This window comes from Spea bombifrons, chromosome 1 (assembly GCF_027358695.1).
Source record: "Spea bombifrons isolate aSpeBom1 chromosome 1, aSpeBom1.2.pri, whole genome shotgun sequence".
NCBI classification, from domain to species: Eukaryota; Metazoa; Chordata; class Amphibia; order Anura; family Pelobatidae; genus Spea; species Spea bombifrons.
Window position 1 is genome coordinate 124,769,389 of NC_071087.1, and position 12,944 is coordinate 124,782,332.

Below are 12,944 nucleotides of genomic sequence, written 5' to 3' on the forward strand. Positions count from 1 at the left end.
TAATATATGGGATGTATGGGATCCACCATCTTTTCTCATGCAGAAGCTCTGTCATGCTATTTGTAGCTTAACAATTCTCAAAATACTGTATTTTGTAATTTATGCAAAAAACCTGTCCATCAAACTTTTTTGGGGGAATTATTAAATAGACTGAATTTGATGACACATGGCTAGAGAGCCGTCTCACCCAAATAGCCTGGCACAAGTTAGAAAAGGAAAACTGTTATTTGTCTTTATAAGAAGAAAAAACAAATACAATGCTGTATAAACACCTAAAATTAATAACGTCCAGATATTTCCTTTAATTGAGAATGCCCACTTCTCCCAAGCATCTTAATAATCAGTTTATATAGCAACTCATACATACTTCTAATCATTTTCTCATAATTCTTGTTAATGTGAATTTTAAGAAGCATGTAAACGAGCCAAGAATGAGAAAAAGGATAGTTCTTTAGTTGTGTTACCGATTCTGAAGCAGATGTATTTCCCTGGACAGATCCTGATGGGTGAATGTTAACCAGCAGACTTCTTTTCAGCAGAGAGGGCAGTATCTGAGCAGTATTTTCCCTCCACACCTCATATTTCGTGTCTTCATACTCCTTCATTCTCCTTGCCACTTCTAAATATTTTGCTTTTGCCTGGGAAAAAAACAGTGTTTTATGGCTAGTGCATTATAGATGCACTAGCCTGCTAAACGTTCTGCTAAACCTAGTATTCCTCCAGTTATATGTGTATTCCACTGCTTTATTTGGGTGTCCAACCCTAGGACCATATTTTCCAAGGTGAGCCAAGTCTCTGGTGCTCCACTGCCTGCACACACCTGATGTCTAGCGTAGGTAACAATGACGTAACGTTGCTGTTTAAACCTGAATACTTACCGCCTTCCCACGCTCAGATGACAGCATCTCTTCCATCTCCAAGAATCGGATAATTGTGCGTTTGATGCGGTGGAAGAGAGACCTCTCCCAGTATATGGCACCAGCCACAGGAGGGTGGTTTTTGTACAGTGGGGGGTTATCTTGATGTTTAATGAAAAGCTTGTTCACTATATCAACCTGCCAGAGAAAGTAATATATATACATAAGAAGATTAATTGCAGCTTGATTTTACAAAATACATTCATACAATTCATTTCCGGTAAGTACACAAGAAAAGATCGGCTACTAATAGTACAACTGAAGTTACTTCTTGTATGTTCTTTGCATGTTCGTATATTAAATATTCCAGGTGGATAATTCCACTAGCCCACCAGCCTCTAACGAGCGAGCGTCTGAATAAGAGAGGAAATGTAACTTAGAATTGACTGAAAACGGACTGAGAGACAAGCATGGAGATATCTTAGCAGTGTAGGTCAACAATGGGTTGACAACTTCATTGGCTAGGATTCCCATGATGCAACTGGACTGACATTGTCCAAGTCATCTTTGGTCCAGAAGAACTGGGTTTTGTTTATTTTTTTTACTTATTTGGTTAGTTAAAATGTTCATTTTGTAAAGAATATGATGTGATCAGAAATACACACACGCTAATCAATATACAGTTCTGTAATAAAAACATTCTGTTAAGCTATAGATAAGTATGTTGTTTCTCTAGGAGACATGAGATCGGTGTTGGACAATACCTCTTTACAATACTGATCCAGGATATCATTGAATTTCATCATCATTTGCTTGTTGATGGCATCCCGGGAACGAATGTGCTTGAATTTCAACAGCATATCAAACGCTGCTTCAGCTGACCGTAGGGTTTTAAAAGATTCGTCTATGAAGTTTATGGCTTCTCCTTCAATTGCCTGTTTTTAATTTAAGGGGAAAATAGATCATCATATAACCTTGAAATAAGTGACCTGACACTCTGGCTTCTTGAAAATATTAAAACTATGACCATGACCATGATCATAAAGTGCTAACAGTTTTTACAGGTAAGCAGGCAATGCAATAAAGCGTCGGAAAAAGCAAGTAGGGTGGTGGGTTGTATAACTAGAGACATTAGAGAGAAGCAGGTTCTGCCACTTTACATCTCAACTAGAGTGTACAGTCCTGGAGACCCCATCTACAGACAGGGAGTTCAAAGGAGGGCTACTAAAATGGTAAATGGTTTGCACAAAAGACTAAGGGAACTCAATATGTATATCTTGGAAGAAAGAAGAGAAAGGCAAAATATGATCTGATAAAAGTATATGTTTATTTCAAAGGAGGAGAAATGTCAGAACAATAGGTCATTATCTACAACAGGAGGGTCAGATGTTTAGATGTAATGTAAGGAAGTTTTACTTTACGGGAAGAGAGGAAGACAGATGGAACAGCCTCCCATCAAAAGTGGTAGAGGCTAATATAGTGAGGGAATTGGCATAAAGCTATCCTAAATCTAAGATAAGACCACGGTCTGAGTCTCTACATCAAGAAAATTGGGCAGATTAGATGGGCTGAAATTCCGTTTCTATGTTTTACACTTATTTTGACTCTACAGGTACAAGTAAAAAAAATTACAAATTGATTTTTAAAAAAAAGATTGATCATAAAGACAGTTCACATGAAGTCAGAGGTGGATTGAGGATTGCCCTGGACCTATATGTGTGAACATTTGCTCTGGGCCTATATGTCACATATTAACAATGATTTACTTCTAGCTAGCTTTTTTTTTTTTTTACAGATACTCCAAATTCACAAGGGGATTGGACATCGAAAATAAATTCCACCAGGACTAAACATATCTTAATCTTTGTCTGCTCGTTGCTGTGACGACGCGAAAATAACATAGAGGAACAAAAAGCTGATTTTCCACATGAGGTAGCAACTATTACTCTCTGCGTTAATACATCACAGTTTCCAGATCTTTGGAGGAAGGAGGTATTTTACCAGGACTTCATTTTTAAAGTCTTCCATAACAAGCCTCCATTGCTGTGTATTTTTTATGTTGAAAGGATCAAAGTTCAACGTTTCCATTGGCTTTATGAGACCGTCGACTCTACTCAATACATCGTCAATGCGCTTGGGGTCACCAGTCACGGCTTTCAGTTCCGGACCGAAAATGTTGTAAAACTCCTCCAGAACCTAGCAGTTAAAAATGTTAAAACAATTATATATATATTTGTAACATTGTGCAAAATATTACATTAATATGTTGTTTTTCATCTAGTCACAACTTCATCATATTATTAAAACAATACTTTCTGTAAGGTTTTAACTCTCAAACCATGGACAGCAAAACAAGTAGCAGTATAATTACATGCGGAAAACGGTGGTACAAAAGAACTATAAAAGAAAGTGAGAACCCATAAAATATCATGTGCATTTAATAAAATTATAGTAATAAAAAAAATACTCCCTTGTTCAATATTTAAAGAGATATGACTAATAGGTATCCAGATTTGATAATCATATATATTTACTGGTGAAATATATGCCCCTCTGACCAAAATCGTATTTTTATAAAATGACAAATGTATCCGCGGGTGTTTTTTTCTATTCAAAATCATTCATTTTTGGCAACTAATAATACCTGCAGAATATTAAAGAGGTCCTGGCAGATACCAGACAAATAGTCTGTTTTCTCAAACAGGCGTTTTCTGTCAAACTCCCATCTCTGATCTCTTCCCGAAGCCTCAATCTTGGCACGAACTTCAAAATAGGTGCTTTTCCACAGCTCCAGAGTGCGTTTGGCCTCTAATGCCTTGGTTTTTGCAGTTTCTCGGTTCTCCCTGTTAACAGAAATACACTCTTGCAGTTACAGATAAAGGCGATACGATGCTTAGGAACCAGGGTACCTGGGTACCATGTAACCCAGCGTTTCAACAGTTCCAAATGTTAGGTGCATGTGTTTTAGGGGATTCATGTATATGACCTTTATTGCCCTTTTCCTCTTTTACGGGTCTTGTTATAGGACTTTGGTTAACTATTGATATTGCACATTGTCTTGGTCATATCGTTTTGTCCTAGAGATGGACAATGTATTCTCTGCAGTATCAGGTTAGTGGGCAAGTTTACTGAACCAAAATTTATTTTTTACATTCTTAAGTCCATGCTTAAGGGAAAGCCTCTGCATGCAAGTCTAGATCAGAGTCCCATGTTCTTCAGTAAAAAGAAACAGGGACTTCACGCCCCCGGGGACAGAGCTCACCTAAACAAAGAGTGTATATTGAGAACTCTGCAAACACGTTCTGCAATTTCCCAGGCGATTCTCTCCATCAATGGTACCATCCTTTCATCCTTGTTGTAATGGCGAGAGATAATCCATACCATTCTTAATGCATTCATCATCGGCGGAATAGTGTCCATGACAACATTAAACCCTGTACCATGGGTTAAGTTCTGCAAAAACAGTAACACTCCATTAACTAAAGCAACAAATACGATTGGCTTAATTATTCTGTATGAGAAACCCAGGACATGGAAATGGCGACACATTTATATGAATTCCTCTATGTTAGATCCTATAGGTTCTTTGCCAAGTAGGCATTACACATATCTAGCAATTAAGTAGTTGGGAGGTCAAAAATGATTCAATAGAATGAAAGAAGGTCAAATAATTTATTCCCTAGCGGGGGTGAGGACAGGGGTCTACATGGAGTTTCGACAGAGTTTAGAAGAGGGCTACTAAAATGGTAAATAGATATCAGGAGTGACTAAGAGATCATAACATGTATCGCTTGGAGGAAAGAAGAGAGAGGGGAGATGTGACAGAAATATTTAAATGCTTACAAAGGGATTTAACAAAGTACAGGAGGGATGTTTATTTCAGAGGAGAAATGTTAGAACAAAAGCGCCGTAGTATAAAACTGGAGGGTCATGTAAAGAAGTTTTACTTTACAGAGTGTGGTAGATACATGGAATAAGCTTTCATCAGAAGTGGTAGAGGCTATTACAGTGAGGGAATTTAAACATGCATGGGATAGACATAATGATATTCTGAATCTAAGACAAGACCAAGGACTGATTCACATCTGAGAGTCTTTACAGCAGGAAAAAAGGGTCAGGCTAGATGGGCCGAGTGGTTCTTATTTGCTGTCAAATTCTATGTTTCTATTCTTGTCTCAAAGAAGGAGAAAAAATAGCGCTCACATGTTTTAGAACTGGACAGGTGGATGAGTATTTTTCCAGCATTTTTCCTAAAGAACAACAATGATTGGAGGCCGCTCCCTATGTTTAGAACCTTTCCATATACATACATATACAGCCGCTAGTATAAGCCTTTGGGGTAGAAGTACTTGCTAAATCTCCAGAATTTCTGGAGAAATTGGTAAGGGTTTTGGAATCATCAATAAAGCTTTATCTGCAAACACTGTTAAAATTGAAGTCAAGTGAAAAACGGACCTTCAGATGACGTTCCAAGGTGGAAAGGAATCTGACGTTATCTGCAGCCTCCACATGGTACTTCGCAAGCTCGTTGACCGTTAGTTCCAGATTTTGGACCACACCAGGGTCAGAGATGGACAGAATGTTCAAAACCTTCCTCACGGCGGGGAGCTTCAGCTGCTCACTTAATGCACTTAATGTGGCGTTTCGTTCACGCCAGAAATCCACCTCGACCAGAGGGCCATTACCCTATAAAGAAAAACAATGTTATTTTTTCAAAGCAACAATGAACACAACAGTAAACAACAAAAACAAACATACTGTGTAAATAACCCTAAATAACGTTAGGAATTATATTTTTATCATCATCTAACCTACATTTCTAGATGTCGCTTTCACTGTGTTTAAACCTTTGCGATACATCAAGATTTATTTATTTTTGCCCCATGAAGGTTCCAGTATGGTCCTCTTACATCATACACATAATATATGAGGTTTAGATTGCTTTAAACCTCTTACTCAGCGTTTAGTATACCAGGTTAATGTACATGAAGTCATGCAGGTAATACGGATACCTGGGGTTTCTTCTGTAGCAACTCCTCCAGAGCTGCAGACATTTGTGTCTGCCACTTCATTACACATTGCTCAAGTTTTTCAACGACAGATGCATCTGCAGCTAAGATTGCGGGTTCATTGTCTAGGTTTATCTGCGGCATTTCTAATTTAATTTCTCCTAAAAAAGAAAAAAAAAGAGGGGAGTTAAAAGGAATATCCGTGATTACATTTTTGCCAGGTGATGGAGGAAGTAACACTATACATCTATGATGAATGGGTCAGATTTGGGCAATACAGAACATTATTTATTGTCTATAATTTATTACAGGAAAAATGGCTCAACTGGGAGAAATATAACCCTACGCAGAAGCATAGCTGATCCCTTTTTCGTGTGAATATTTTGCGCATTGAGCACACTGGAGTAAATAGGTATGGGCTTATTTAACTAGCGAGTACAGCACTGTAGATCTATCCAAATGTTCATTAAAAAGATATATTTTTCATTGTAAAAGTGCACAAGACTCAATGTGTATGCATTGTTGCAGGTATCGCCTAATGGGAAATACAGCCCTATAGATATACTAGGGCTCCGATCATCTAATATGTGGACAGTCCCCAAGTCACCCTATAGATATACTAGGGCTCCGATCATCTAATATGTGGACGGTCCCCAAGTCACCCTATAGATATACTAGGGCTCCGATCATCTAATATGTGGACAGTCCCCAAGTCAGCAGTGGCATTTGCTGGTCCATCCAGAGCCCAGCCAGTGACCCATTTGCCACCAGGTAAGTAAGCCCTAACAATCTGCATGACCCCTTCAACAAATGCACCATATTTAAGTTTGAAATAACTCACCCTCAAGCTGTTGTATTGTTTGCTGAATATGGTTCAAGAACTTCTGCATATTCATTAGGAATTCATCTCTAATGAGCTGAACACTCCTTAGTTCTTGGTTGGGTTGTATGGTGTCAATGTCAAGGCCGTTCAATTCTACATCAAGCGTTTGCTGTAGCTGATCCAACTGAGAGGAGACATCTCCATTTTTGTGTTGATTGTACGAAAGAAGGGGCATGAAAACCTAAGTAATAAAAAGGTTAAAAACGTTTTATTTGCCTTCATCTGCATACCCCGATCCATACTTCTTTCCTTTCATACTATATTTGGCATGAGGATGAGTAAACAGATTATATCATCACCTGAGAGAAGACCTGTTTCAGCATCAGCAAAGTGTGTCCATTCAACATCCCATACTCCAAGAACATAGGCAAGACGTCATTGGCCTCCATAATATCATTAGGCTCTGAGATAGTTTCTAAAAAACAACACAGAAACAACATGTCAGTTTAAATATAGTGGACTAATGCTATGTACTATGTACTTCACTAGTAATGAAGGGGAATTGTGGATAGGATGGCACCAAAAGGACAATATTTTTAACAAAAAAACTAAACGTGCTTCCAAAAACATGCTATTAGTGATTTAAAATCCTACTGATAATGAAAATAAAGAGTTGCAATTGAAGCTTATTCTAGATAGAGAAGCAGCCACAAGTAGCAAGAGCATCCCGTTTAATGTTTACAGATAAGAAACGTCACCTTTTGTATTTCGGAGGAAAAATAAAGCATTGGAGTTTGCGAATTCCTCAGGGATGCAGTTGAAAGAGACATGAAGAACCGTGCGGTAAACCGTTTGCTTGATAATTTTCTAGAACAAAACAAAAAAAAGGAAATTATCAGAATGCAGAATTCAAAAGTAGTAACAATTAAAATGAATAAAAGGTATTTTTGACTTTCAGTGGTAATTTGTTAACTTGATAGAGCAGGACCCTCTTCTGTTTCTGTACCAGTATGTAGAAAGTTATTGTTAATTATATATATTGTCGATTCTCTTCTCTTACCGTGATAATGCTACAGAATCACTATTTTTGGTTTGTTTATCGTATTGGCTTGTTTCTTCTCTTTCTCTAACATGAATAGCAGATGGACTATGACTATATATCTAGTTTTCTCTATCTAGATAGATAGATAGATAGATAGATAGATAGATAGATAGATAGATAGATAGATAGATATAATTATTTATCATTTTCACACTTGTACTAACATGAAACATCCACCCCATCTCGCAAACCAGAAATATAGATTGAATTCTGAACCATAAACATATACAATAAAATAATAGACTGAAGGTGAAAAGCCACATCCGTGGATCACGGGCAAACACAAACGTGAATGTTAGGTACGCGTACCTTTCTTTTAGGTTCGGTGTAGTTAACAGTTCTATATGATGTTTAACAGACATAAATACTCACAGTGAGGGGAGTGTAAGGGTAAGGGTCCTCCTCTTCTTCAGGGGTTTCTCCACGAGCTGATTCAGTAACACTTCCTGTCTCTAGAAGGGCCGAGTTTTCTGCTTTCACAACAGCCTTTGCGTCTGATTCTTTGTTTGGAGTAGTGATGTCTCTCGCTGGTTCCTGCTCTTCTTCTAAATCAAAGGGGAAAAATCAGTTATTTGTGTAATAAGAACACATGAGTTCACATATCATCAGATCTATAGCCTGGGTGTAAAGGATAAAGACAGTCTACTGAATTTCATTTAAAAAGAGAGAAACCGGTGTAAATTAACTCTTTACTGGTATGTTAAATACTTTTCAAGCCACTTACCACTTATTTATATTTAATTTCTTAATCATATCATACAAGGAGAGTGGTTTCTCTCTCTGTATGCCCCAACCATGGCATACCCAATAAAACATTTCAAGTAAGGTCTCCCATTATTATATACCGTACACACTACTAGAAATGCGTATCGCTAAGCTCTATTATTGAAACAAACTAAGGGGTCGGTGTTTGTTTATCCGAATGGCACAGCTACAGACAATTTCTGCTTATTCCAGTTGGATCAAAGTGGGCAAAGCCGCTTTATAAACAAGCTGTCTACCAATACTTTGCAAATCCTGTCTTTTCCATACTTGTGTCAGGCCAAAGAAAAGGCTCTAACAAGAGTTTCCAGACATCGAACGGTTTTCAATGCTCAGATTGGGAAGCATGAATATTATTTCACGTAAAGCACAGACTCCCAATATCTCATGATGTAAATCCTTTACTTTCTATCCCCAATGACTTAAAGACTGCTAAGTTAATTGCGTTAGAAAAATCAGGCTGTGATGATCCTTACTGCCATCGGATGAGATTGGTAACCCGGACTCCTCTGTCGGCTCTTCTGTTTCCGGAGAAATGTTAGCGTTTTCTTCAGGTGGGGTATCGCTGCCAAGCTTCAAAAGCTCTTCTGGCTCTGGGAGAAGAAGTACACACAAACAGAGCAACACTTTAACATGTCTCTCATCTCATCCAAATCATACGGAACAAGCCGAACGCGACTGCTCCACGCCATACATTTCCGTGCGCTCCTGCACCAAAGACAGGTAGCACAGTCTAGGCTACCTTCTGTACGCTAACATTACATGAAACTTTGTCAAAAAGTTTTTTTATGAACAGAGAAAGGGCAATCATGGCAAACTTTGTCCTCTGTCTAAATGCTGTATCTGACATTAATGTAAGTTGCGTAATATTACTGTAGGTTGGGATACTCAGTGCTGATAATCGAGTGCTTATTAGGGCCGATTATCTATTTCTCGCTGCGGAACCATCTGCTTCTATGTACATCTCCCGCAAACCATATCTTTCACTAGTACTGTATCAGTGAAATGAGCGGTTTACGTGACAGGGCAGCCTTTAAGTTTTTAGATTGTAAGCTCTTTTGAGCAGGGCCCTCCTCATCTGTTTCCGTATGCCATCTTGTTATGTTATATACTAATTGTTATGTCCTGTCTACGCTTTGTACAGCGCTGCAGAATCTGATGGCGCTATATAAAATAAATAATAATAATAGAGGGGCTTAGAAAAATATTTACTAAACTCCCATCTCTAATTCTAACATGCATTTTTATGACGTGATTAAAAGAATAAACTTTAAAGAACCCCAAAAAAACTTTATACCATTTATAAGACTAAACTACAAAAAGCTTTCAAGTTTCTCCTTCGGATGGAAAAAGAGACTTCTGAGGTTTATGTGTAGGTCTACGTGACATTTTTATTTTCAGTTAATCTATACCTATGTCTAGTAACATCATTACTATGGTTAAGGTGGGATACCGTTCCTATAGCCACATCTTCCTGTAGATTGTGAGCTTCATTAAGCAGGACCCTCCTAACTTATTGTTCCTGAAGTTTAACTTAATATTTTTTTTAGATGTATTGCTTTTCCATTGTACAGCACTATGGAATATGATGGAGCTATGTAAATAAATACACAATAATTACACATAAATAATCCACTGTCAAAAATATAAGTGTTTAGAAAAAGTATTTCTAAACATTTTCTTTTAAGATTATATATGTATCAAGGATGTTCATTCTTCATAGAAAACACATTAGAGATGAACTCCCATGGAGCCAATGCAGGTAAAGGCAAAGCAGGGAGCCATACTTGATTCCTATGTCCCCCGATATTTTTAAAGCCCTTACTAAACAGCGTGATGGGAAAACAGCGCCCCCTGCCTGTGGCGCGCATAGTTCAAGCACCAACAAGACCAGTAAGTTATTCCATGTTTTTATTCGCCCATGGCCAGTAAGTTAATGCAGAGGAAGCGTGATGTCTCTTCTGTCTCACCCACTGCTATCTCCACGTCCACCTCTTCTTCTCTGATACTCTTAAAGAAGAGCAGGGCTGAGGCACCCTCCTCCTCGGACGTTTCGTTCAGGAACCTCAGCAGTTTGGCTTCGTGTTCCCCGTCTTTTCGGTTGAGCAGCTCTTCAAAGCAGGCCGGGTCGGAGAGGCTGAACGCACAGTACACCCGGTCCCGGATCCATTCCATGCGTGGGTCGTCCAGGGCCATCTTCTCAAGCAGAGTGTCTACCAGTTTGTTGTTGCCCCGGCAACGCCACGCTACCGGCACTACATCCTACATTCCGTCTAAATGCGCGTACATTAGTTTTAGACTTCTCCGATATCCTTACACTGCAAAGTGGACTATATCGCGAATAGAACTTTGTATGTAAAAACACACATGTGCACATGCATGCTCACACACAGAAGTGGACATGCATGCTCAAACACACACAAAATTACACATCTATGATCACACACACATATAAGTCCACATCCATGATTAAACACACACAAGTGCACATCCATGCTCACACACACAAGTACACATGCATACTCACACACACAAGTACACATGCATACTCACACACACAAGTACACATGCATGCTCACACACAAAATTACACATCCATGATCACACACACATACAAGTCCACATCCATGATTAAGCACACACAAGTGCACATCCATGCTCACACATACAAAGTACACATGCATGCTCACACACACAAGTACACATGTATGGTCACACACACAAATGCACATGCGTGCTCACACACACAAATGCACATGCGTGCTCACACACACAAATGCACATGCGTGCTCACACACACACAAGTGCACATGCATGCTCACACACAAAATTACACATCCATGATCACACAGACATACAAGTCCACATCCATGATTAAACACACACAAGTGCACATCCATGTTTACACACACATACAAGTCCACATCCATGATCAAACACACACAAGTACACACACATATATATACATGCCACCTCCCGCCCGGCCCCGCTTCTCACTGCTCCTGCAGCTTTCCCTCTGGATGCTCGCACACACAGTGCAGAAGCCTGTTTCACCGCTGGGTCATGTGATGTCACATGACTCCCGATACGCTCCTGTCTCCCCCTGCCGGTTCAAAATAGTTTAGAAAAGGGCCCTTCTGACCTGGGTTGTGCGGTCCAGGCCAAAAGGGCCCTTCCTAAACTATTTTGAACCGGTACAAGGAGACAGGAAGAAGGAGTTGCACTGGGCCCCCTATAGGCCTGGGCCCGGTCACAGCTGCGACTGCTGTAGTTACGCCAGTGCTTATAACGACTCCTCCGGTCTCAAAATTATTCAACCCCTTCATTGCAAGCATCTTTAGTACTTAGTAGAGTACCCCTTTGCTTTTATGACCTGCTGCAAAGGAGATGCATAGCCAGACACCAGCTTCTGGCAGCGTTCCTGAAGAATCTTCGCCCATTCCTCATGAGTCATGGCCTCCAGTTCAGAAATATTCTTTGGTTTGCGTGCTGAAACAACCTTCTTCAAATCCCACCAGAGATTTTCTATAGGGTTAAAGTCAGGTGACTGTGATGGCCACTGTAGAATCTTTCAGGGCTTCCTCTGCAACTAAGCCTTGGTAGAATGAGAGGTATGCTTGGGATCATTGTCCTGTTGGATGGTCCATAGACGCCCAAAGCTTCAGCTTACTCACAGATGGCATGAAGTTTTCTCCTAGGGTTTTCTGAAACTTCAATGAATCCATCTTGCCTTCCACACGCTGCAGGGTTCCAATGCCATAAGATTTAAAGCAGCCTCAGAGCATCACCAAGCCACCATGCTTAACTGTAGGCAGAGTGCTTCTTTCTTCTTCCTCCAGACATACCTCTGATCCATCGGGCTGAAAAAGTTTCATTTTTATTTTTTATAGCTTCACAGAACAAGATCCCAAAACTGCTTTGGCTTTATATGACTTTTGTGTTTTTGGGTCAGTAGTGGTGTACGTCTTGGAGTTCTTCCATGGAAACCTTCCGCGTTTAGTATACATCTTACAGTGCACACTGAAACCTCAGTGCCTGTTGCCACCAAGTCTTGCGGCAGGTCTTTTGCAGCCACGCAAGGGTTTTTCTTAACCTGTCTTCTCAGAAATCTGGTTGCAGTCATTGATAGAACTTGCAAACTATGCTTCCAACGGTGTCTCTAGGAACATTCAGTGCCTTCGCTATCTTTTTGTACCCTTGGTTTTTTTTTTTGCAAAAGGCAGTGATCGCTTCTCTTAACTTTTTGGACCATACTTCTGACATATTTCTAACGTACAGTTCAAACAAACACCTAGGCAGTTCAGGTATTTTATGGGTTCCAGCCGGTGCAACTAATGAAGCCCTTGCTTAGTTACACCAAGTGTGCTTCATACAACATCTGATTTGCATAC

General features: G+C 39.6%; 1 protein-coding gene across 1 annotated transcript in view; it reads right to left on the reverse strand.

The window, feature by feature from the left end:
- Positions 1 to 10,757, reverse strand: part of DNAH10 (dynein axonemal heavy chain 10) — a 49,336-nt gene extending 38,579 nt beyond the window's left edge. Inside the window, exons 1-14 of the mRNA XM_053471889.1 lie at positions 10,524 to 10,757; positions 9,030 to 9,146; positions 8,164 to 8,336; positions 7,448 to 7,556; positions 7,049 to 7,164; positions 6,708 to 6,930; positions 5,870 to 6,027; positions 5,313 to 5,543; positions 4,120 to 4,310; positions 3,502 to 3,700; positions 2,859 to 3,053; positions 1,622 to 1,792; positions 879 to 1,055; positions 519 to 638 (exon numbers count right to left, since the gene is read on the reverse strand). Of these exons, the coding sequence (XP_053327864.1) occupies positions 519 to 638; positions 879 to 1,055; positions 1,622 to 1,792; positions 2,859 to 3,053; positions 3,502 to 3,700; positions 4,120 to 4,310; positions 5,313 to 5,543; positions 5,870 to 6,027; positions 6,708 to 6,930; positions 7,049 to 7,164; positions 7,448 to 7,556; positions 8,164 to 8,336; positions 9,030 to 9,146; positions 10,524 to 10,749 (2,406 nt within the window). The 5' untranslated portion in view covers positions 10,750 to 10,757. The remainder of the gene's footprint in view (positions 1 to 518; positions 639 to 878; positions 1,056 to 1,621; positions 1,793 to 2,858; positions 3,054 to 3,501; positions 3,701 to 4,119; positions 4,311 to 5,312; positions 5,544 to 5,869; positions 6,028 to 6,707; positions 6,931 to 7,048; positions 7,165 to 7,447; positions 7,557 to 8,163; positions 8,337 to 9,029; positions 9,147 to 10,523) is intronic.
- Positions 10,758 to 12,944: the final 2,187 nt, after the last annotated feature.